The 24,713-nt window shown below is 43.2% G+C and overlaps 3 protein-coding genes across 10 annotated transcripts; 2 read left to right on the forward strand and 1 right to left on the reverse strand.

The window, feature by feature from the left end:
• Positions 1-1,871: 1,871 nt before the first annotated feature.
• LOC126912678 (solute carrier family 52, riboflavin transporter, member 3-B) lies at positions 1,872-9,574 on the forward strand. 7 transcript variants are annotated; one of them, XM_050705946.1, is made up of 4 exons: positions 1,872-2,215; positions 2,943-3,000; positions 7,358-8,453; positions 9,076-9,574. In XM_050705946.1, the coding sequence occupies exons 2-4, from the start codon at positions 2,981-2,983 to the stop codon at positions 9,295-9,297; spliced, it is 1,338 nt and encodes a 445-aa protein (XP_050561903.1). In that variant the 5' UTR covers positions 1,872-2,215; positions 2,943-2,980; the 3' UTR covers positions 9,298-9,574. The 7 variants fall into 7 exon arrangements, with proteins under 7 accessions (XP_050561903.1, XP_050561905.1, XP_050561908.1 ...); XM_050705947.1 differs by lacking the exon at positions 1,872-2,215 and adding an exon at positions 2,357-2,372; XM_050705948.1 differs by lacking the exon at positions 2,943-3,000.
• Positions 9,575-12,283: 2,709 nt separating this feature from the next.
• LOC126912673 (ionotropic receptor 75a-like) lies at positions 12,284-21,692 on the forward strand. 2 transcript variants are annotated; one of them, XM_050705940.1, is made up of 12 exons: positions 12,284-12,379; positions 12,663-12,823; positions 12,963-13,274; positions 14,671-14,786; positions 15,053-15,220; positions 18,887-19,113; positions 19,185-19,393; positions 19,708-19,830; positions 20,111-20,259; positions 20,689-20,821; positions 21,072-21,207; positions 21,305-21,692. In XM_050705940.1, exons 1-11 carry the CDS (start codon positions 12,298-12,300, stop codon positions 21,171-21,173), a joined length of 1,782 nt encoding a protein of 593 aa, XP_050561897.1. In that variant the 5' UTR covers positions 12,284-12,297; the 3' UTR covers positions 21,174-21,207; positions 21,305-21,692. The 2 variants fall into 2 exon arrangements, with proteins under 2 accessions (XP_050561897.1, XP_050561898.1); XM_050705941.1 differs by having other exon boundaries at positions 12,285-12,379; positions 21,290-21,692.
• On the reverse strand, positions 21,262-23,885 carry LOC126912680 (5-hydroxytryptamine receptor 3E-like). Its single transcript, XM_050705961.1, has 6 exons — positions 23,747-23,885; positions 23,351-23,541; positions 22,676-22,987; positions 22,268-22,521; positions 21,994-22,201; positions 21,262-21,640 (listed from the first exon to the last, which is right to left on the reverse strand). The coding sequence occupies exons 1-6, from the start codon at positions 23,796-23,798 to the stop codon at positions 21,521-21,523; spliced, it is 1,137 nt and encodes a 378-aa protein (XP_050561918.1). The 5' UTR covers positions 23,799-23,885; the 3' UTR covers positions 21,262-21,520.
• Positions 23,886-24,713: the final 828 nt, after the last annotated feature.

Below are 24,713 nucleotides of genomic sequence, written 5' to 3' on the forward strand. Positions count from 1 at the left end.
GAATCGAACCTGAAACCCCTTGTTCGGCAGTCGCACTTGCGACCAAAAGCAATGGATTTTATTATTAGTGATATACAAGCCTTTTTTAAGGGGGAAAACCATCCAATGACTTCTCCCACCTTGGGCGAGGCGAGGGAGAGTGTCAGACTCTTACTGACTAATTCTACACTGTTTCTACTGCTGCTTTTCGAGGCGGAACCCCGGTGAACCCACTAGGTCGTTCACAGCTCCGGAGATTTATAAGCTTAAATTCAGATGGCAAGTGCTAAGCGTAAGGCTATATTTCTTTTCAAAAAGATTATATGAACTTAAATTTTGCAAGAAAACACTAGACAATTCAAATAATTTACTATACTATCAATAATAATACTAGGTACCAGTAGATTCGGTACTAGAGAATGTTACATATTCTAGCTACGTTTTTCACAACACGTTTTCCTTATTTAATTTAACACATTTTTGTCGTTATCGTACAGGTTGGACTCCCAACTAACCAAACCTCAACGGCGTATTTTTTATACTCGCAACTCTTTATACGTATTCGAGCAAAAGTATGTATTCATTAATGCCCGGTTTACATTATTCCAGTCCAGCGATCCAGTCCAGTACTGGATTGCTTACTGGAAAAATGTAAACCGGCACTGGAATGAACTAAATCCAGTAAGCATTCCAGTCCAGTAACTGGATTCGAGGTCTACTTTTTGGTCCAGTGCGATCAATCCAGTGCAACTGGAATAATGTAGACGTAACAGATCCAGTCCAGTAAGCAATCCAGTACTGGACTGGATCGCTGGACTGGAATAATGTAAACCGGGCATAACGGTGTTTACTTCCGAATTTGATCGTCCAGCAAATAGGCCGCGCGTGGAAGACTTTAAGAAAGCTAATTTGACTCCAGAAAGGCCTTCCTCAGGTCTACACTGCTAATAAGAAATCAGCGAAAACCATGCCTTAAATTTGATCGCTCAAAACATGATCTAGGAGGTTTAGGGACTTCCTGTTCTCCCACCAGCGTAGAATGTATTTGTACAGCAGCGTCCGATGTCGGGTCTATCGGTGGCCTAAGGATTGAATAATGCAGTTCTGTTTTGTTAGACAGTAGCGTGTGTGTGATATGTGATATGGGCCAGCATTGCCTTTGAGCGTAAAATAGAAATTATAGGTGCTTGGCGAGATAAGAGGCAGATAAGGATGTAACTTTCGTTACATTTCCGACAGTCTGGTGAAACAGGGGCCTCAGGCAGGATAACTGACTCTAACATAATTATCATCAAGCAGCTGATTATGTTAATGGAGAACTGTCTTCGAGCACTTAATCTGCGATAGATACTCACCGTTGTGAGTTTAGCTCGCAACTTGCAAATCGATGCCTAGTATGGTTTTTAAAGTATTAAATAGTAAAAAAAATTAAGTCTAATAGATTTGTCTAACTAAAGTGTCCTCAAATTAAACGTGCGGCTCTGCATTGCTTTCTTCGTATCTCTTAATTATAGGATGGTTACGCGTCTCACAAAAAGCCTAATAAAAGCCGGATAGACTGGACAATTAAAAATTTGGCGAACGACACTCTGAAAAGCCGGACATGGTCGGCTTTAACGATGATGTTAGATGGCAATCATAGGTAGAGGGACTAGAAGTATCGACATCCACAGTTATTACTACAGAAATCAGTCACCGATCTTCGGCCTTTTTGTAATAAAGTGAAAAGTCCTGAGGAAAAGTCTAATAACTTTTAGTTCATTATGCCGATATCAGATTTTTGCTTAGTAGAGTTAGGTATTTGTATAGTTTATGGTCACATAGTCTATGGTCACTACCATCTGATACTGACATTTGTCAGTGTCAATGTCATGTCATACAGTAACTCAAAGTCAAAGTCCACTTTGATTCCAATAAGTGTTTGCTCAACCCGCAATGTAAATAACTTTGAAATGTAAAATAAAATTTTGATAAAATCTAATTTAAAAATCTTTTGTACCTGTTTATTTTGTAGTTATTATATTTTTTTGTAAGAGTCTTACTATAAGTTGAATTTAGTAAAAATCAGTTTCTTGCACATAATATCAAGTTAGTAAGCTGTAAGGCCAGAGCATGTGAAAGCGAATGATGTAAGGAAGCACGTAATATTGAAACATTGGAAATAAGTGTGAACTGCCTTGTGGTACAGATCGTACTCTGAATACTGACATAACTGCGGCATGGCGAGCAGCACAAGGTTTGTAAACATGTGTATTGAATACATTCTGCTGGAGGTGGAGAGGAGCAGTCAGTGTGCCAGTGGTTCAGTCAATATTGTGCAGTGTAGTGTAGTGGTTACTGACTCCAACACCTCACCTCCTCGACACTAGTGTTGTTTCTGTCCAGTATAATATGTATGAGCTTTCTTATTTTTATTTAATTTTATTTTATTAGTCTGTGTGTCCCATGTTACACTATTTTTATTCAATTTACTTGTAGCATTTTCATTGAATTTACTTAGTACTTACCCATTATAGAATGTTCCTTAGACTATACCCTTAATGTTTACATACATTTTTAAGATATTTTTATATAATATAATAAAGTGTAACATTCTAGAATATAATTATATACTTGTGTGTAGGTACTTAATGACATTAAAATACCTGCCTGACCCAACTTCTTCATATTTACTGTCCTATTGCTGTCTTATAGTGTCATGCTTAGTGACATTATGCAACTTAAAATTAATACCAAAAGATGATTATGTCAACCTATAATTAAAACAAATTGTACCAAAAACAATAGCACAGCACAGCTCTAATGAAGCCATAAAAATTAATTGTTGTGTGAAAAGGGATATCATTATCTGCTCTCATACTGAAACACTGTGACACGAGCACAAGTAGTTAGTAGTTACCACGTCTGTCTCTTTGACTAGCACTATAATATCACTAGAGTTGTCATTGGTTTGTGGTTTCCAGGTGACAAGTGTATATCTTCTGTATAACATGAGGGGATAATGCCAGCTTCCTTTGCACAGTATGTAGCTCTTTCATTCTCTACCTTATACTAACTACTCACTTAGTTTTACGGGTGGCTTTCAATTAATTCTACTAAACGGGTACATTGGTTGGCTTCCAAACTAATAACAATCCTGTTGTGTTGTTTGATTGTGTGGAAAATGATTTCAATTTAGACATAGTTCTAACATACTATTCTACTAAACTACCTATTCCCGTTTTTTGGTATTTTAATAAAAATTAGGTACTAATAGTTAGTATTCCATAAATATACTTTTCAAGGAAAATATTAATAATTAATAATAATACAATTAATAAATTTCCTTGATTAGAAGACAAATATTAAGTATTGTAACAAAAAGTTGCCTTGGGTTTTTCACTTGTGGTTTGTCTTGTTTTACCTCAAAATAATTAACAATTTACCAATAACAACCAACTTGCGTGCTGTTCACATCATGGACTGTGTCACTAGGTATTTTATTACTTATACTCAGTTCTGAACTGAGCATTGTGTCATTATGTTGGTTTGCTTTTCATCCATGAAGGCTACAAAATAAATCTCATAGTTGTGAAACTTACAAATATCTTGCAACTTATCTTTTACTCAGCCATGAACAAGTGGAGAGTTGCGACATTATTAACTAAATTAAATTAAATAAGAACACAGGCCTATCTGTCTGGCTGTTTACATGCTTTGCCTTGACTAAATCTCTTCGAGAATTTGATAAGACAAGGGATATGCTTTATTTATCTTGAAACACAAACACTACTTGTAAAATATGATGAGATATATTTTGTAGCAATGGCGCCACTCTCAGACAGCGCAGTGAACAAACTGGCAGCTGTTTGAAGGTGAGTGCCATGCACTGCACAAGTGTCGTCAGATATCCAGTAGCTGTGCAACTGTCCTTGACCAATAATTGAGTAGATTTGAATGATTGAGACCTGTAGAGGTACAGAGACAGATGTCTGACGTCAGTTGACTTGGTTTATGTTCTGCTTGACCCATTCCATGGCACTTGTGGCAGCTAGGGGCGCGCGGCTGTGGTGAGGCGAGCACAATGCTCGCGCGCCGCGCTCCGCCGCCGCGCCCGCGCCGCTGCGGCCCTGCGCCGCCGCCGGTAGGTAGCTACTCGCCGTCCGCTAATACCTGTGTACACTGTGTTCCAACAAGTAGAGCACTGAACAAATACTTCAGTACCCGAGTAATCTCCACCAGCTTCCCGGCTCCTGACACCAATCTCGTCGTATTTACTCATGTAGACGTTATTCGCCATTCATTCTCCGAAGCGTTGTTACTGTAGATGGTTGTGTCGGATTTAATTAAAACTCTATATAACGTGTTCGTCATCGGTTTGTCCGTACCGCGAGTCAAGCCATTACGGCAGTACTAAGCACTAAAGCATTTTCTTGTTCAATTAATTGTCAATTAAATAGTAATTGATCAGAGCAAGTCCGGAGTATCGCGGTGGAGATGTAAGTGTTGTGTTGCCTAGTGGGTCACTGTGTGTGTGGGTGGTAGGGTGGAGGTCCAGTGGCGCGCGGCCGGGCTGCCGCCGCCAGCTGAGTGCCGAGACGTGCCCGCGGTGCCCAGCCAGTCCTGCACCTCCGTGTTACTAACAAACCACTAATATAAGTTTCATTGAAATGGACGACGGGTATGTTTTAATTAAGCATTGTTTCATTATCGTGGTAATTAAATAAATAACTAGTTTCTATGTTACGTTAACTCTTATATTAGTGTTCCACTGTTTTATTTTATTAGAAACTGGTTGCGATTATAAAGCTGCAAGTAAACAACAAGTATAGCTTCACGCACCTTTTTAAAGAAACAATATCCAAATAACTAGTTTGTATTTATATTTGGTAATTTAATTATTATTTCTGTAGTCAAATAATTCGGATGTAGTGATACAGGTGCTTTGTAAAATTGATATAAACCTTGAAATTATTCATTATTTTAAATAAATAATGAGTTTAAATGAAATGTAATGCCAGTACAAGAAGCAGTTGATGTATTAATATTTTACAAAATATAATTTAGTTAATCTAATCGCAGCTGCTGTGCCATGCTGACGCATGCATTAATCGCGGTTACGTTCGGTTCCATAGCATCGGAACAAATCTATATTTTTTTTCATATAATTTGAATTTGAATTAATGAATGATGCGGTGTAATCAAATGCGAAGCGAATCAGTAGTTGCGATAGTGTGGACAGCCACTTAACTTACATAATGATGTACACGGCGGCCATCACATCAACCTACCTCAATTTGTCGCATATTTCAAAGCATTTTCGACTTATTTACAAGTTACAATCAGTTACTAATAGCATTGCACCTTTGTTGTCATTAGAATATTTCTACTTAACGACAGTTAATGAGGTGTGAGCACTTGCATTCACTACTCAATTATTTTTGTAGTATGTTAATAAAACAGTGAGTAGAAAACTAGTCAACAGGTATCTTCCCCAGCTAGAACAATATTTTGAATAGAACTAAACAAGGTGACCTTATTTTTCGTCTACCACGGCTAGATTTGTGTAATCTATTGACAAATTTCTGAAGTTATGTATATCATTTTTGATTATTTCGTTATTTTGTAAAAAAAAAACTTTAATTTAAATAATTTTCAATATTATTATTATTCTCTTCATATCACTTTGAATTGATTCTCTAACATATTTCGTTACTAAATTGAAGTAAATTGCGGCATAGAAAATCTATACATCCATCCATACTTATACATTTTATTTCTTTGACGCGCTAATCTACGGAACTACTGGTCCGATTTTAAATTCTTTTTGTGTTGGAAAGTGCATATATCGAGGAAGCTATAAGCTAAAACATCACGCTATGGCCAATGGGAGCTGAGCAGCGGGTGAAACTGCGCGGGGGCATCTAATATTCGTCGCATGGAAAATTCAGTACCAACAAACTGCCGGTTGATTCAGCTGTAGTGAATGTTAAAGTATCAATTAACCTCGTGTCTGTCGGTATATGAGACACAATAGAAAACACATTGTGTCTCGCGTAGATCTGTGTTCCGACATACAACGGGTTAAAAGTGCTATGAAAGAATTATTAGGGTATTACGTTTTTTGATTACTTTGTTAAACATATAGTTAATATAATAGTTCTAATCTATATTAATATATGAATCTGAAAAGTTTGTTTGAACGCGCTAATCTCCGAAACTACTGATCCGAATTGAAAAATTCTCTTTGTGGTGGATCTCAGCTCTTATTAATACGTTAGCGCGGAAATAGCCTAGTATTTACCGACTTCAAAAATGGAGAAAGCACCAACCTCCAACCTATCAGTACTTATAATATTTATTTTTGCTTTTTAGTTTTTTTGTTTTTTGAAGTCGATTTTTTAATGAATAAATGAAATCTTTGTCAATAGAGTACATAATATATAGACGTGACATACAATTTCTTTAAAGATGACACTCACCATGCTTTGTTCTATGAAAGAAATTAGCAGGGATTTTGATAAAATGAAATTTTGTTGATTTATGTAATTAGGTATTGTTTGTAGACACCACAGACACTAACACGACTAACAGGAAATGTACAGAAACAGTTTTGTTCCCGATAAGTGACGCGACAACGTATAATACTAAGTATTGAGTTCACTTCGTGGTCGTGGCCGTGACCTTATGATTTGTTGTGTACGCCGCGGTCGCGAATTATCTTTACATTCGAGCAGACAGTACGCACACTGAACTCTGCAAATAACTTACTGAACACGTTGGAGTGCAGCAACACATGCGTGCGACGCGGACGTCTCGGTCCCGTGCTGTCCATCCAGTGTCCAGTCGCGCACTGCTCCCTGTGGGCGACGTCTGTCTCCCCGACCGGTACAAACACCACTTGTAGCACAATCTGCTGTAGCGCCCAATCAGTCGTTATCAATTATCGCTGTCTCAATAAGTATTTCGATACTTTATCGGATTTCATCTACTTACTTAATAACTCTAGTACTAACACTCGGTTCCTCCTCCAGACCTCCGTATGTATTATTTGTTTCCTAAGTACGATAATGTACATCTGCTCCCGGTTGTAGGGTACCTGTAATATGTAGGTCGAGTAGGTCAACCGCTACAGTGGACGAGCACCCCTGTCGCATTGATTTACAATGTTGTGCGACCATATTCGCTATAGATTGTGTTTAGCTAAATTCTAAACAAACACAAACTGTTACGTTGTAGTAATGTAGTGAATATTAAAGTATCGAGAATCGTTGAATCATGCTAAATTATTAGCTGATTGTACTTATCTAGCAGTGGACATAAATACAGAGCGGCACAAGTGTTTCAGTCGTGTCAGTAGTCAGTAGTGGTCGGTGACCGAGCGCGCATTGTGCTGCAGGTTGAACGAGGAGAAAGAGAGTTCGCCGTGTTTGGAACGCGAGGAACGAGCACCTGTCAACATGTTCGGAACTCAGCGCCGGGTGGCGCTCGACGTGCTCATGGCGTGCTGGGGGCTCGGCACGTGGCTCGGGGTCAACGGCCTGTACGTGCAACTGCCGCTGCTGGTAGACCGCCTGCCTGAGGGCTGGGCGCTGCCCTCCTCCATGGTGATGGCCGTGCAGCTCGCCAACAGCGGACTGCTAATATACGCGGTGATGCGCCGCCTGCTGCCGCGCGTGTCCGATGCCTACTACATCTCGGGGCTGCTCGTCATCGGCACGCTGGCGCTCTTACTGAACGCCTTCCTCTACGAGAAAACTGCTGTGATAGGTTCCCAAGAACGGTCGATCGCTTACTTGGCGTTGACGTTCTTTGCGGCGTTGGTGGGCTGCACCAGCTCCGTGCTGTTCTACCCGTACTTAAGACATTTCCGTGATGTGTACCTGGCGACGTACTTGGTGGGTGAGGGTCTGAGCGGGTTCGTGCCGAGCCTGCTGGCGCTGGTGCAGGGCGTGGGCGGTGCACCCGAGTGCTTGCCCAACGAGGACAACACGATGCTGGAGCCGCACTACCCGCCCGCGCGGTTCGACACCACCGTGTTCCTGGTCCTGCTCGGCGGGCTGTCGGCCGCCAGCTTGGCCAGCTTCACCGTCATGAACAACTACAAGGGCTTCGACTCGGAGCGCGTGGCGCCGGCGGCGGCGGCCAAGGACGACGAGGCGACGTCCGAGCGGCCCTCGCTGCTCGTGCCGCGCTGGATGGGCGTGATGGCGCTGATGGCGGTGCTGAACGCACTGAACAACGGCGTGATGCCGTCGGTGCAGTCGTACTCGTGCATGCCGTACGGCACGCGCGCGTACCACCTGGCGGTGACGCTGAGCGCGATGGCCAACCCGGCGGCGTGCCTGGCGGGCGTGTGGCTGCGGCCGGTGTCTGCGCGGGTGCTGGCCGCCATGCTGGCGTCCGCCTGCGTGCCCTTCGCGTACCTGCTGGCCACGGCGCTGCTCAGCCCGGCGCCGCCGCTGCAGTACAGCGCGGGCGGAGAAGTTCTCATCGTGAGTGTTTCACTCCATTTGTTTTCACAATCGTGTACACCGATTCTATAAAGTAAAATGGAGCTGTAACTATGTTGTACCAAAATAGCGCGGAGTTGTTTCATAAATCTGGTGTATCGGTTTTACTAAATATTTATATATTCAAGATTTTGTTGTACACGATAGTGATTTATCTCTTGCGATGCATGGGTTATCAACAAATTATGTTCATAAAAAATATCTTAATTGTCACAAATGAGTGCGACACGCGAGTCTCGTGTATAATTTTTATATTCCTATCGAAACTAGTTAAAATTACTAACTAGCAAAATCAGCTAAATGTTAACAATTCCACTGAAGTATCAAAGTATATAAAGTACCTATAGAGTTGATGGAGCCACGCCACGCGGAGTTCCTTCTCCTGTCTGCAGAGTTCAAACTGTAAAGTTACCCCAAGCACGGCCCTCGAGGTGCCTCTGACTTCTCCCTAGTTTGACTGGTTAAGTAATTTTGATTGGTTTAGCTACTTATCTAGTACTTAGTTTAAGTACTTTTGACGAGTTAAAGGTTTTGACTGCAACATGCATATTGTAAAGTGTACGAGTGGAGAATGTGAGTAGTGACGTGGTACATGTTCGTGCAGGTGGTGGCGTGGGTGTCGTCGTCGGGCGTGATCTCGTACGCGCGCATGTGGGTGTACGGGTGGGCGCGGGGCGGCGGCGCGCGCGGCATGCGGCTGTGCGGCGCGCTGGGCCAGCTCGGCTCCGTGCTGGGCTCCGCCAGCACCTACTTCATCGTCAACTACACGGCGCTGTTCGTGCAGCCCGACGCCTGCCCCGCCATCTCCTCGCTCACACACCTATAGCGGCGCAGCACGCACCGAGGCGTAGCCACATGTGTTCTGTACTAGGTACAAACACTCATCACTAGTATTGTTATTAGTCCTATGCATCGGGCGCGCAACTCCAGGTTACGTGCCACTGCTGAGGATCCCGGAACCAACCAATCCAGACAAATATTTTGGATTCGTTCCTAAATGATCTCGTGCGTAGCAGTCGCACTGGATACGGACGGGGCACACTACTTAACATTAGTTTATAAGAATAATAAATATTTAATATAGACTATTTATGTTGACGTTATTCCGTTGTTTTATTTGTCCTAAATACATAATACATATATTAAATTACACCCAATGCAGAATACCTAGACGTGGGTCTCGAGCAGACAACGCATTATGTAATATCTATTTACAGAGCGGAGACTAACTGGTTTCTCTGTAGTTCCTAGATAACAATACATTCAATAAAAAACAATAAAATGTCTATTGGAGTACATGATCCGACTGCGCTAACATGATTTGCTCACAAATGTGGCGTATGCATATGCAATGAGTTGAAATCTGGTTTTACTTTACTCCCGAGTTATGCGGTCACTTCCATTGAAATCTCTTAATACAAAGAGGTTTTAGGGAATCCCAGCGATGACAAATGCTTTCTTGAAAGAATTAGAATAACAATAATTATTTTATTAAGCGACGGCAAGTCAGATTGTACGACTACAACCCACGGTACGGTCATCGACACTGAGACGGATCAAGTGATGGTGTGTTATTCGTATGCACATGGGACAAGAGCTAATCGACCATTATGTATTTTTTATGGGACAAGCTCTCTAGAACCTCTCAAAACGCCTGCAACTCCTGTAAGCCAGAATCTACAGTACATACACACATGAAAACACGCGAAAACTACACAGCAGTACGTTTCGGGAACATGAATAGGTAACTGTCTTGGATCCGCAACGAAATAAATCAGAAGATTATATTAGAGAAGAAAAAATAAACGATAGTTTCCACTTCCCTCGTAGAATAGCTGTCATCTTAGCTGTTTATTGAGCATTGTTATTACGGCAAATAATATTCATGTCCTCCTGCCAGTGTGCACTTGTACAGTGCAGTCGCAAACTACTTACGGTAAGTTTTAAACATTTCAATGAGTTATAATAGGTTTTAGTTATTTTCCTCTTGGGTAACTACATAATTTTCAATACGGAATAGGTACCGAGTTTGATGAAAATGCCTACAAAAATATAGTTATTCCTAATCATAATATAAGAATGTGATGGTGCAATCGTTCACTGCGCCAGTTGCACTGTGGATGGTTCTCGTAGCGTCCAGTCTCCGTGCTACGAGAACTGTCGCCCGTAGGCGGACAGAGGACGTTTACCGTAAACAACATTATATCGGCGAAATCAACTTCAGACTCGACGAAATCAATGAGTGTCGTGTGTGTATGTGTGTGTGAGCACAAACTCGTGAATTTCACACGGGAACACGATGTTTGCAGAACTTCTGGAAAGTAATCATGATTTCTGTAGAAGTTTCGTAACCTCTTGTACTACATAGTTCATAAGTTTCAAGTTAAAACGATTAAGTTCGTCATTATGTGTTTACAAAAGCGACTTATCAAGTACTTAGTTCGTAATAGTTTATGATATTATAACGTTCGATGAGGGCGCAGTTTTTACTCATTAGGGAACATTATCTGACGCCGTAATGGTGCACAAAGATTGCTGCACAAACACTCGGGCGAAATGATTGGCCGCTCTAATCAACGTTAAGGGCAAGTTCATTTGTTTACTTGTTTTACTATGAACATTGTTATGGTATATTATGTTTTGTTGGTGTTAATCAGTACTATGCTGTACAATGTACGATAAAGGGGAAAGAGGGAAGTGTAGGGACAAGGTAAACATTCCCCACAAACAAGATTGCTCTCGATTAGGGTCCGATTCTTTTATTTAGGAAAAATATGTTGGGTTAAAAACAACCCTATGTTTCATATATGAGGTCCCTACTCCCTGAAAAGTAAACTTTCTAGTAGTGAAAGAATTAACCACATTAGTCCAGTAGTGTCGGAGCCTGTTCTGCTCAAAAACACAAACAATGCAATATCTTTCTTTCTTTATAATATTATACTTAATTTTATTACTTAGTATTACGGCTGGTATATCAGGTGTCTTATGTTCAGATAAAATATTTATGATGCTACATTTTTATCTTAATGTGGCTGCACTAATGGCACCTAGCTATTATTCCTATTGTTTACGTCACTGTTGACCTTTACAGACATAACCTGCACACCACATCTTGTGTTATCCTATACCTTTTGGTTTTAGATTTCAAAAAAAGACGTTATCAGTTTGATCTGTTATGTACCTACTTACAACCTACTTATGAATATGTTTGTCTTTGATTATTTTACGACAAATGGTGTGGTTTTCGAGGAATAGATTTTGTTTTAATCGACTACAAAATAAGAAGGTTCTTAGTAGGGAAGTGAGAGTTGTATGCAGTCGCACGATGCTACCATTTATTTAATTATTAATTATTTTATTACACCTAAGTAAGTATCATAATTTATAATATCATAATGGGATAGTTGACTGGGTATGAAAATTAAATATATATTTAGTCCGTCAGTTAGATAATGAAGAAGTATAAGACACGTATTTGTTTATTTTGTCATTATAAGATAACAATACTTAGATAAAATAAATTTTAATTTAACAGTGGGAGGTCGCTACGTCACCGCCCGCCTCGCAATGTGAATGTAGTAGTATCGTGACGTCACGTCACACGATATTCCAGATGAATGTATCGTCCAAAGTATATTATTGTGTAAGGAAAGAAAAATACATGTCTAATGTTTTAAATTAATATACCAGATAGACATTAAACTAGGTAGGTAGATGCCTATAAACCTAGATACTACGCCTTAACTCCGCTCAGTAAGTACTTGGTTAATACTGTAGACGCAGTATTCCACAGGGTAGTGACGTCGCGTCACGTCAGTCGTACAACATGGAGCTAATAGGTTTCATACTGAGCTACTTCATCACCAAGGACCTGTCCATGATGACTGCCTTCATCTGCTGGCCCCCGGGTAACTGGCTACTTTATTGCAGTTGACTCCTTACTATCTAGCACCTAGCACCTACATAACGCACCTTTAGAGTTATCAAAGTTTACTGCCCAATGGTTTGATGACCCTAGGAAATTCTGTATTGAACAAACAGGACCTTTCGTAACATAAGCGCAATTTTGTTTGCACAAAAACGATAAATGAGGGTCATTTGAATATTCTATTGAAATATTTATGTAGATACGTATCAGATTGCAATCAAAATCAAACAAATGGCTTGTTAACAAGTAGTTTGAATATTTAGAGCAAGCTCTAGAGCTGCAGCGCGGCGCACGTGGTGCGGGCGTGAGACTCACCGTGGTCTCCGAGCCAAAGCGCGCCGCTCCAATGACGCCGGCTGGCTACTTCAGGGAGGCCATGCTGCTGGACCTCAACTGTCCTGATACTCACCTTGTTCTTGAAAAGGTATTTATATACCTAGCTTATATAAAATCAGTTTTAATCGCAGCTAGCACATTAGGCCATAAGGCCAATAGGACATTTAAACATAAGGTTTAAGTGAGATGCGAGAGAGAGAAATGTTACTTCAGAGACTGTCCTTCAGGCCTCCGGCTCTCGTGTACTGAACAGGCGTCACTCGTGGCTACTGCTCCACAACTCATCAGCCGAGCCGGCGCTCGTGGAGGAGACCCTGAATGCGTACGAGATCCTGCCCGACGCAGACGTGGTGTGGTCCTCTCCTCACACTATGGTGGACGTGTACAAGACGAAGCCGAATCAACCGCTGCTGCAGGTCGAGCTGGGGCTCAGCAGGAACAGTTCCCACCAGGAGCTGCTGTCGCTGTGGGGCGCGCTGCCCACTGCTGTGACTCGCAGGAGAGATCTCAGGAATGTCTCACTCAAGGGTATTTCTGTAGTAAGTTGACTCTAAACTTATAATTACGCAGAAGATTGGATACGGAGCAATGCTTTGTGTGATCCACAAATAGGGATTGCAATCCGGTATCATTTTCAATCCGGCCGGATTTCACCGGATTGATGCTAATCCGGTCGGATCCGGTCGGATCCGGCCGGATTTTAAAGTTACTTAAGGCCTAGTATTTAGTGGTTTTTAGTTTTAATAATAATGTATAAAAAGAAAATAAAATACGTATTTATGGAAAATAAAATCAATTATAATTATATTATTTAGTTTTAATTGTAATTTTTAGTACTATTTGTAGTAAATCAAAATAATCACTCTCACTTATTGCTGTACCTATTTATGTAAGTATGTATCTGAAAGTACTTAAGTAATAATAATACTATTAAACTCTTATTAATAATCTACACAGTTATATAACAAAACAGTATTTTAAATTTGTACTTATAAAATCAACAACTTCAGTTCATAATCCTAAGAAACAAAACAAGAAGCATTTATTTTTTGCAATGCAAAATTCAAATGAAAATTATTTCTGTGCCTGAAAAAACGATCTAAGAAAACAAATAGTGTTTATTGTACTGTCTCCTAGTCTGCTTCTGATGGCACTACAAATATAACCTGCGGCAGAAAAGGCCATTTCTGCCTCAACACTGGTTGGCCTAATCGCCATCAAGTAACTGTAGATCAGCGAAATGTGTTTTCCTTTGACTCCTTCTACTTCATACGCTTACGCTTCATACTTCATACATTTCTTTTTTAAGTTCTTTCAACTTTCCCCCTATACCCTTTTTTTTTCTTGCAGGATTTGATTTCCTCATTTTTTCCTTCACCAGACACGTCTAGCGATCTGGCAACGTCGCGCGCGTGTGACGTTCCCAGATCGCGATCGCGTATTTTTTGCTTTACGGCGATCCGGCGCAGACACACCGGATCCGGTAGGTCCAAAAACACGCCGGATCCGCCGGATTACCGGATCCGCCGGACCGGATTGCAATCCCTATCCACAAATTATTATTTCTGGTCTGGGTGTTGTATGGGCCCTCTATGGGCAATGCTACTGAGTTTTCGGAGACACATAAAAGAAAAATTCAAAAAGTATGGGTCCCTTTCTATTCTACTAGATTCAACATTACCGAAGAACTTAGGACACGCTCAAAATTAATTTCAATCAAAAGCTTGGGGCACGCTTGAAAGCTTTCGCTTGATGTCGGGACCCTTAGGTCACGCTCGAAATCTTTCAAGCATGCTTGTATTTTTGGGTCAAGTTCGGGATCTTTCAGCCATACGCGAAATCTTTTGCGCATGTTCGAAATTTTTTGGTCATACTCGAAAGTTATCGGTCATGCTCCATCGAAGTGTTTCGATCGAGTTCGAAAGTTTTTTACAGGTGACAGAACCAGACAACTTCAAGGGCTGGGCAGACCTGCGCAACCGGCAGATCGATACCTTCCCCAAGTTCACCTATCCGCTTATGATGCTACTTGCTCAGGACTTACACTTTCGGTACATCGTACTTATTTTACTCTAGTTTTCGTCTGCGACTTTATACGCAAAATCGCAAAGAAAACATAGAAACTTTGATAATTTTAATAAAATTTTATTTTCTTAGAGACTATTTTCTACTTTCTACTGAAACAGTGAATGTTTGTGAGCCATCAGCCACGTAGTAACTTCAGCTGCCAGCACCCTCGTGTATTAAGTATTACGCAGTACTATGGGTTTCAAGTCGTTTTCGAGTTTAGTTTTGTTTAGAAGCATGTCGGTGGCAGGTTCGACCTGCGGCAGGTGGACTTCTACGGCGTGTCGCACAACGGGTCGTTCGACGGGCTGGTGGGCCACCTGCAGCGGCGCGAGGCGGAGGTGGGGCTCGCCTCGCTGTTCATGCGCCACGACCGCATGCAAGTCGCCGACTTCTTCTCCGAGACCTGCGTGCTCGCGTTAGTACCTACTTTGTTTGTCATTATCATCTTAGACCCCCTTACCTTACCCATGTAACACTAGCTTTCCTTATTCACATGCAGATTAAAACACCAGTAAAATAAATAGCGTTAATCATTTACATGGATACAGCACAGCTAATATTATATGTAGTTACACGTTTACTCGGCAAACTACAATAAAAAATCTAAGCTAGACTACACGTATTTATAATAACTAAACTTTAGTTTATTATGTTCGTGTTCGATATGTAAAATACAGTCATCCTGACGTCACCACTCATCGTATCTTTGCGTGGCGACGGTTCCGCGAATACGATGACGGAACCCTGAATGTTGTGCATTTACTTTTATTTTTATATTTAAATTCTCAGTAATGGCACAATGCATAAAGCTTGGTATGGTGCTTGGTATATGGCGATAGGATACTTTTCACGTTCTTATTGCCGAAAACCGTGGACTTATTGACATTATCTTAATAATTGCACCTTGACCTACCTCAGGGGAAAATTCTGATATAATGTATCTACATAATGTGTTGAACGTAAACTTATACAATCGCACGATATCACCGGCTTTATGTAAATATATGATTGAGACTTATTAACAACAAATTGGTACAGATTGATATGTATGCAGTTTGGTCATCTGTCAGATACCTATTTGTAGAAGATATAGGTAGCAACGAGTGAGAATTCAAGACAAAATTTAGGTAAAGTAAAGAATTACTATTTTACTCGTAGATAAGTATGAGGAACTAAGTCTCGCTTATCATTATAATGTCCTGGGAAAGTTGTGAGTGGATTAGATAAGCAAATTATGTGTACCTGCGATATGCATACAATGAAGTATTATCATATTAGAATACTGATTATGTAAACACCTTTAATATTTGCTACGTGACAGATACAATTACAGATTACTATACTTTGGTAATTCAACGTCAAAACGGGAATTAGCAATGATGAGGTTTTGTGTTCCTATTTGGTGATCGATCGTTCGAAGCTAAACTACGTTCGCGAGTGTGTGTGTAGGTACAGTCACCGCCAAATAATTGGTCACTCGGGGCACTCACATAAACACATTACATGAGTAGGTAACAGGCAATAATCAAGTTTTTGTGTTCCATAGCAACTACACGGCGCAGGAGTTGCGTCATTAGTGCAGCGTATTCATTGGTGTTTACCAATGTAACGCTTCAGAGGAAACGCGACGCATGCGCCGCGTAGCTGCGGCGTTTGCGCTGCGTATATGTTTATCGAACGCCTACGATGGACAAACGCCAATGTAAAGGCGATCTAAAACTGTAAACACTGACCGTTATAGCATTTGGTTGGACTGAACTTAGATAATGTGATGTTTTGAAAGGAAAATTAGGTAATTAACATTTTTAATTAATTGAATTTAAAATTGGGTTTTTTATATTATATGACGTGTATAATAAACTTTGTTTGGATTGATATTATTGCCGTTTCTGATTGAGCATTACTTTGAGTACCCTGGGTGGTCCTAAATATTTGAGCTGCCTGTACATGTGCATAGTTTGGTCATATAATGTTTACAAGATATAAACGCGATATGCCTAGATACTAATGTATATTATCTATTAAATATATAGAGACGGATTAATCAGATCAACTTGTGTTCCAAGAGTTTCAACTTTTTTCGCTTGTAACTTAACTATTACAAGACGATGCGGGATATTACGAGGAGGGGTGAGGAGACGGGGGGGGGGCAAGGTTACTGGCCGAGGCTCTCGACTATTTCTGGCGGCGAATATTTTAATATGACAAAGAATGCTCGAAACACTAAACCTCAACAGCCGAGGTTTGGTGTTCCAAACTCGTGTTTAGGATACTTACTTTTTGTTGCACGTGCTGGACAATTTATGAAATAGAAATGGACTCTGCGCTGATGACGCTGACTTAGTTATTTATTTATTGAGTCCGTCTTAACCCAAAATAAGCAGAATTTAAGAATTGATTTCATTAGGTATTAATATTGTTTAGGTAATAAAATAATCAATCATAACACTGAAAAAGTTTTGTGTTGCTTGCAAATTTAGTACAGTAGAAGCTCTTTATTCGCGGGATATGCGTTCCGTAAATATGCCGCGAATAGAGAAACCGTGAATATGGGATGGTAATTTGTATGGGGTTATAGGGGATACGTTCCTAGATGACGAAATCAAGAAGCAAATAGTAGATAAAAAAAATGTTTAATTGAACTTTCTGATCATACAGATTGCCTGATGATAATATTATTATCATCAGGTTTAGGTCACACTAGGTTTAGGCAGAAGTCACAATCTAGACGTAGTTGTAATAAGGTCTATTTTATTTTTTTATCCTTCTACTGACGCGTTGACAAAGGATAGCGAATGTATTTTTTTAGGTTACGCACCGATATTTCGATTCGATCCGCGAATAAAGAAATCTTAGACCGCGAATATGGGAATTGGGTCGCAATTTTTCAATCCGCGAATAGTGAAAACGCGAATGAAGGAAGCGCGAATAAGGAGCTTCTACTGTATTGTATAAATTCTTCGCGAAACTAGTAGAAGGAAGAATAGACAGTTGGAGCCATGAAAACAAAATAAACATGTTATACATACCTATATATTATGGCATTCATCGCATTATTATGTTTACACAATTTTTTTAAGTACCTATTGAGAGTTTAGTCATGAATTTATTTTTTCAGGAAACTAGTATGTTAACATTGGATTCAGCCAAACATCCAATTAACTATTTATTTTTAACCGATTTCCGAAAAAATTGGAGGTTCTCAATTCGGCCGATACTTAACTTTTTTCTTCTATGTAAGTACACCGATTACGTTGAGGTTTATAGACTTGCGTGATTCTTTTTTTATTCGACGCGAACTAGCAGAAATTGGGTCACATGAATTTTTTTCAGATCGGTTGTAAATTTTCGCGATAGTTCGTACATTTGTACATCGATTACTTAAACATTTCTGGTCCGATTTCCGTGATTCTGGTTTTGTTCGGTAACCCAACAAAAGTGTACCCATACTTTCAAGTTGGTACTGTTGCTACCAGGTGAGCATCTGATGATGAGATCTCAGATAAATCGAGGGCATCAAATTATAAGCTCTTTTAGGTGGACCTGCTTATAGATGGTAAGTCTTATAAAAAATAGATTGAGGTTTAAATATGTAGGTGTGGCTAATTTTCATTCCTTTGCTGTAAATTCGTATTGTGGGCTCTACGGTAAATGACTACTAAATTAATTATTATGTTATCGGCTTACTCATAACTTACGGTTTAGGCATCATACCACCTGCTTGGAAGCCAAGTCTTAAATCTGCGTCAGCCTACAATGTCTGGAGTATGACACAGTGAGCCCGATATGTAACACCATTTTTGCGTCGACCTGGGATTCGAACCCAACACTTACGCCGCTGCGCGCTGCTAGCGAACGAGTCTAACGTGCCAACAGTGTCTCGCGCCGGAAAGTGCTCGTGATTTCTGGCAGAGGGCGCGAAACTCGAGTCGCCGGTAGCAGCGCAACAGTCCACGCGTCGCGCGTCGAGGAATGCTGCTCATGTATATGTAGCATGGCCTGAAACTAAGTTCCTCGTCAAACAGTTCCGTTAGTAAGTCGATAACATAAGATTTTCTTTATAAGCCAACATTGTGCACAGGTGCGCGTTTATCTTCCGGCAACCGTCCCGGTCGGCCGTGTCCAACGTGTTCCTGGCGCCGTTCAGCGCCGGCGTGTGGGGCGCCAGCGCCTGCGTGGCCGCCAGCGCCGCGCTGCTGCTGGTGGCGCTGCGCCGCCTGCGCCAGCACACGCGCGCCTCCACCGACCTGCAGCTGTTCACGCTGCTCGAAGCCATCACCTTCGCACTGGGCTCACTGTGCCAGCAAGGTTGTAAGGACTCTTTATACTTAAACGTTTCGTGTCGTACGGCTGCCGCACGTTCACCGTGTACTTCGCAGGGTTCCACAGGACGCCGCCGGTGACGTCAGTGCGCGTGGTGATGTTCAGCACGCTGCTGACGTCACTGTTCGTGTTCACGGCCTACTCCGCCAAGATCGTGGCCATCCTGCAGACTCCAAGCAACGCGCTGCAGACCATCGACGACCTGGTGCGCTCGCCCATGACCATCGGCGTCCAGGACACCACTTACAAGACGGTCTACTTTCTCGTGAGTATCGGCAGGCGGCACTCAAGCCAGGGAATTTAGGATCTATACGTTTATTGCCCTATTAGCACGTATCGTTACCGGTGTGGTATCTCCTATTCGTATAAGTACCTGTTTCTATACCGGCAACGCGACTAAAGGTAAACTCAAACTAAAGTTGAGTGCACAGAACAGAGAAATACGGTTGATTCACTCACGAGGTTACAGATAAACAAACCGGTTTAGTGATAAGCAGAGCAACTACTGTGAATATATTTACTTCCAAACTAGTTAAGTCATTTAGTAGTTAATTAATGTGGATCATCGTCTTTCCGCAGGAGAGTCCGGAGAAGTCGACGCAGCAGCTGTACCGGCACAAGATCCTGCCGCAGGGCGAGCTCGCGTACCACAGCGTCGTGGACGGCATCGCGCGCGTGCGCACTGGCTTCTTCGCCTTCCAGGCTAGTCACATACTGGAATGTTTATTTGAAAAGTCTCAGCTCTTCTGAGTACTTAGTTTACCTCAATGGATCATTTTGTTGTCCGCCAGTTTGACCATACCCTATATCTTTGGAAGTTTTAAACAAAAAATTAGATGATCAGTTCATCCGTGATCATGGCGCTTGTAACAGTGCTGAAATATTGGAAACTCACAGAGAGAAATAAACATGGTAAATATCCCGTCTTAAGTTCTAATGTAAACAACGAGATGTCTAATTATGTAACAACGTGTACGTGCAGGTGGAGAAGAGCTCTGGCTACGACATAATCAAGCAGACGTTCACGGAGCGCGAGAAGTGCAGCCTCAGCGAGATCGAGGCGTTCAAGCCGCCGCTCGTGGCCGTGCCCATGAAGAAACACTCCGGGTATAGGGAACTCTTCGCTTCCAGGTTTTACTTACGCCTCTGCACTATATAAACTCGTATATTCTATAAGTAGTACTGTAATACCTACAAGGAGATATTTTTTAAAGAATAAGTAGATACAAAATGTCTGTTGGTTTTCTAACTTCTACCTGTGTCGGCATCGTGCCATCAGATGAAGTTAAAATATATATAAAAAAAAAAACAAATAAGCAGTTTATTGTCAAGAAGGACCGTCGTTACGATTATGTTTTATCGGCTGAGCTATAGTGTGTCACTCACTTGTTTCGATACTCTTTTTTAACGTATAACGACGTGTGGCGCCATCTGTTATTCGGATTTGGCGAACAATATAATTATTTTCGTACAAGTTTTGCGCACATTTAATGTTTTATGTGAATTATAGCTGATGTAGACGTGATGGCCGTGTAATTGAACCGTAGTGTGTTTGTTCAGACTGCGTTGGCAGCGCGAGGTGGGGCTGATGGACCGCGCGCGGCGCGTGTGGCTGGTGTCGCGGCCGCGCTGCGAGGCCGCCGGCACCGGCTTCGTCAGCATCGGACTCATCGACGTGCTGCCCGCGCTGCAGGTACTGACTGACTGACTTACTATTGTACCTTTTAGAACTATGCTCTCGCTTGCGACTACTTAATGTTGGATCTCGGGTTCGATTGTCCGGTAAATTATAAGTATTAGTTATTACAAAATTCGCAGTAATTAATATGTTGTACAGAATCTTGAATTATGAGAATATCAATAATAAATTATTCAGCACGTATGTACCTATATATAACAATGTGTGTATTAATGCTGAGCGCCTACTATACCCATGTGAGCAGGTACTGGCGCTGGGTGCGATTATGTCCGTGGTGCTGCTGGTAGGAGAGCGCGGCGTGCGCCTGCTGCAGCGACATACCGGGCACACCACGACACCCTACTAACTGGGCTCGAGTATATTGTTTTATACAGTACCACGTAAGTTTTATACAATGTTTACTGAAGCGAGTGTGGAATCACATACACCAAACATATAATAATAAAATTTATTAATACGTAGCACTGATATTTACAGAAAATATGCACTAAGTAGAGAGAGTAGCGCATACAACATGAACGCACGGAGCTATGGACACAGCGTCCGCCACGAGCACTAGAACGGTGCGCTAGTCAAGCTCGTGCTCGTACGAGTAGCGCAGGCGCTAAGAGAGATGTTCGAGCCGATGGGCACTGGGAGAACTACACGAGCGGTGCGAGATCGAGCGCTAGGTGAGCTGGTCCGGTGGCGGCGCTACGAGAGCTGCACGATGATGAGCACGACCAGCACGAGCAGGATGAGGGCGGACAGCGCGCGGTCCAGCAGCACGGCCGCCGCCGCCCACGTGCCGCTCTCCGACGACAGGCACGACTCCTGCACACATGCAGTAAATTCATTAATAAATCTACCAAACAACTTTAAAAAATACTTTTATTAATTTGTCCTCCTGTTACTAAGAACTTCAAATGTGGTACGAAAGGTAAAACGTATGCCGTATACTAGATGGCGCTAGTTGTCTCATCGTAAATATTATTCGCCTGATTACATGACATGGTTAATAGCTAGCTGTTGGAAATGTGTAACCAGCTGGTTTTAGTAGAGGCGGAGGCATGCTTATTTTAATAAGCATGCCTCTGCCTCTATCTACTATCTCCTATATCCTATCATATCCTATCTGCCTCAGGATTTATCCTAAAATGGTAATTATCGACAACGGCAAGACTTACAGGTGAAGGCGTCAGCTTGCACAGCGTGGAGAGAGAGGAGAGCAGCGAGCGCAGCGCTTGCGGCGGAGTGAGCGAGCAGCGCGCCAGCCGCACCACCAGCGCCGCGCACGCGCCGCTCAGCGCGCCGCACACGCACTGCGCGCACACCGCCCGCAGCGCGCGCGGCGTGCCCTGCCCGCCCGGCAGCCGCGCCAGCGCCGACACCAGCCTGCAACGGACACTGTTACAGGCGGCTGTCACACGCGAGTACTGGGCAGTAGAGCAGGGTGCTCACCAGAGCGCAGCGGTGAAGGAGGCGCAGGCAGCCAGCGGCGCTCGTTGCTGCGGCGGTAGCGCGGCCGCCGCGCCCAGCAGCAGCGCGCCCGCCGCCAGCACCGCGGCCGCGCCCAGCGACTGCGCCGCCGCGCGCCGCGTCACGCGCACCGTCCACGTCGCCACGCTCACCTGCTCCACGCCGCGCTGCCACGTCGCCGTGTCGCTCGACACCGACTGCATCTCCCACGCGCCCGCCTCGAACACCACGGCGTGCTGGAAACCAACGCGCAACTATCAGTAACACGCAGTCACAGGCCGTTGCACTGACACCACCGGTTAAGAAAAACATGATTGAACAATATTATTACCAGAATGTAGTAACTACTTACTGCTAAGCTACTGTCGGCACAACAATATAAGGTCTTACTTTAAATTCACTGATATCTAGGATCAGCTCCTCATTGTTGTAGGTTCTGGAGCCGAAGGTGAAGGTGCAGGCCTGCGTGTCGCGCGGCCAGCTGGACAGGTCGAGGTCGAGCGGCGCGGTCACGTCGAGGTGTGTGAGCCAGGACACGGCGCCGGCGGCCGAGAGGCGCGCGCGCGTGCCGGCGTCCCCCGCCCTGGTCGCGGCCGCGTTCAGCAGCACCACGTCGGGCAGCCACAGGCGCTCCGCCGCCGTCAGCACGCTGTCGCAGCCCCACTCCGACGTGTTCCAGCGGACGCGCGGCTCCTGCCACGACTGCAACACCACACACCGACCCCGGCTTACTCATAGCATCACATATATATGTGCGATATATACTTAGATACATAATAGTTCAAGTGCCCAAACACAACGGCTCATCCGTTCAACGGGAAATGATAAAGCGAGTGTAGGCGTATTATTTCCCCTACATAGTCAGCTTGCACTAAAATACCGTTACTTTATGTTGCTGCACGGATTAAATATCTGCACACTACTTCTGTACCGTGTGGTGCCAAAAGTATTAATGAGGGAATGTTAGTCACTTCACCGGGTAATTTGTCAAACTAGCACACAACGTGAGACTCGCAAAAATTAATAAGGATAATAAATGAGTAAGGAAGTGGGAGGAGCAGTCACCATCTTGAGGTCGGCGAGCAGGTGCATGGTGGCGCGGTCGTCGTCGACGGTGGCGTGGCGCACGTCCAGCGCCAGCGCGACGCGCAGGCCGGCGGCGGGCGGCGCCTCGCGCTCGTACTCGGCCAGCAGCGTGTCCAGCTGCACCGACAGCTGCGTCGCGTTGCTGCAGTCGCCCCGCGCCCGCGCCGCTCCTGCACACACTCCACCCGTCACCAGTGCCCCATCAACACTAACTAGCCTCGACATTCTCTATGAGACATGCTGACTTATGTTTACAAGAGTAGACGCTACCGCTACTCGAACCACACCAGAGTAGGTAATATAGATAGTATGTATTAAAGTTTCTACATTAGCTGGGGTGGGGCTAGTATGTGTAAGTATTAGAGTAAACATTACCGTGTACGCAGAGCAGCAGCGAGGCGAGCAGTCCTGTCCAGTGCGGCGCCATGTTGACAACTCGAGCCGTGCACTGTGCGTGGCGCTGTGCGGGGACAAACCCGTGCACAGGGGTTGCAAACTTTTTGTAGTAACACGCTCAAACCAAATTGCATTTATTTTTATTTAACTATTTGCTTAGGAATCTGCTTCGTTGGCAGAGATATCTGTCTGCTGACTGATTTGTGCGTACATTCGACGTCATTTCCTATGTGCAGTATATGAGTTCGTCACGTGACGGAACAATAAAGTTTTAGGAGTCCAATCACTTGCCGTTGTAGAAACTTGCTAGACTCTGTTTCCAAACCTGAGCATCTCTCAAAAACCAAGTGAATAGGTTGCTCATGGGCAGGCGTACTCGATTCTTGTCTGCATCATCGCTACCACCAGGCGAGTTAGTGCCAGACCTAAACTTAATCACAAAATAGTAAAGAATAAGAAACTGGTCCCGCAGTTGAGCGCGCCTGCGGGTGGCGCTGCGCGTGGGCACGCTATCGGCGCAGTATCCGCCCGCGCAAGGACAGCCGCTAGCTGGGCTTTATGCAGTGCTTAGTTATTATTGTAAACGTTTCCAATTCCCACATTCCACATATTACTCGTCCATTTGGCACTCACCTACTTTAATTCAAGGATCCTTTTGAAAAGCTTACAGAGGTTTTCTGTATTGCACACTTGCACAGGCAAAGACAATGATATAGTCATGTATAAAAAATGGTAATCATCTAATTTAGTTGACTGCTTCATAGGTCAAGTGGTCGCATGTGGGACTGCCGGCAAGGGGTCTTGGGTTCGATTCCCACTTCGGGCAAACTACGGGTGGGCTCTTTTCTTATAGTATTTCTAAAATTTCTCAGTAGTAGCACGAAGTCTGAAATTGCCTGGTATATGACAATAGGCGCACCCCCTTATTACATGGAACTATTTTTTT

This window comes from Spodoptera frugiperda, chromosome 28 (assembly GCF_023101765.2).
Source record: "Spodoptera frugiperda isolate SF20-4 chromosome 28, AGI-APGP_CSIRO_Sfru_2.0, whole genome shotgun sequence".
NCBI classification, from domain to species: Eukaryota; Metazoa; Arthropoda; class Insecta; order Lepidoptera; family Noctuidae; genus Spodoptera; species Spodoptera frugiperda.

What these genes read in the sequence shown, in the direction of transcription:
- LOC126912678 (XM_050705946.1), top strand. Translation starts at nt 2,981, where the DNA reads ATGCCAGCTTCCTTTGCACA. An exon ending in ATGCCAGCTTCCTTTGCACA is followed by an intron (nt 3,001 to 7,357) that starts GTATGTAGCTCT and finishes ATTGTGCTGCAG; the next exon opens with GTTGAACGAGGAGAAAGAGA. An exon ending in CGGGCGGAGAAGTTCTCATC is followed by an intron (nt 8,454 to 9,075) that starts GTGAGTGTTTCA and finishes ATGTTCGTGCAG; the next exon opens with GTGGTGGCGTGGGTGTCGTC.
- LOC126912673 (XM_050705940.1), top strand. Translation starts at nt 12,298, where the DNA reads ATGGAGCTAATAGGTTTCATACTGAGCTACTTCATCACCAAGGACCTG. An exon ending in CTCACCTTGTTCTTGAAAAG is followed by an intron (nt 12,824 to 12,962) that starts GTATTTATATAC and finishes ACTGTCCTTCAG; the next exon opens with GCCTCCGGCTCTCGTGTACT. An exon ending in TCCGAGACCTGCGTGCTCGC is followed by an intron (nt 15,221 to 18,886) that starts GTTAGTACCTAC and finishes CATTGTGCACAG; the next exon opens with GTGCGCGTTTATCTTCCGGC.
- LOC126912680 (XM_050705961.1), bottom strand. Translation starts at nt 23,798, where the DNA reads ATGGCGCCGCACTGGACAGGACTGCTCGCCTCGCTGCTGCTCTGCGTA. An exon ending in GCTGCTGCTCTGCGTACACG is followed by an intron (nt 23,542 to 23,746) that starts GTAATGTTTACT and finishes GAGTGTGTGCAG; the next exon opens with GAGCGGCGCGGGCGCGGGGC. An exon ending in TCCTTCACCGCTGCGCTCTG is followed by an intron (nt 22,202 to 22,267) that starts GTGAGCACCCTG and finishes TGTCCGTTGCAG; the next exon opens with GCTGGTGTCGGCGCTGGCGC.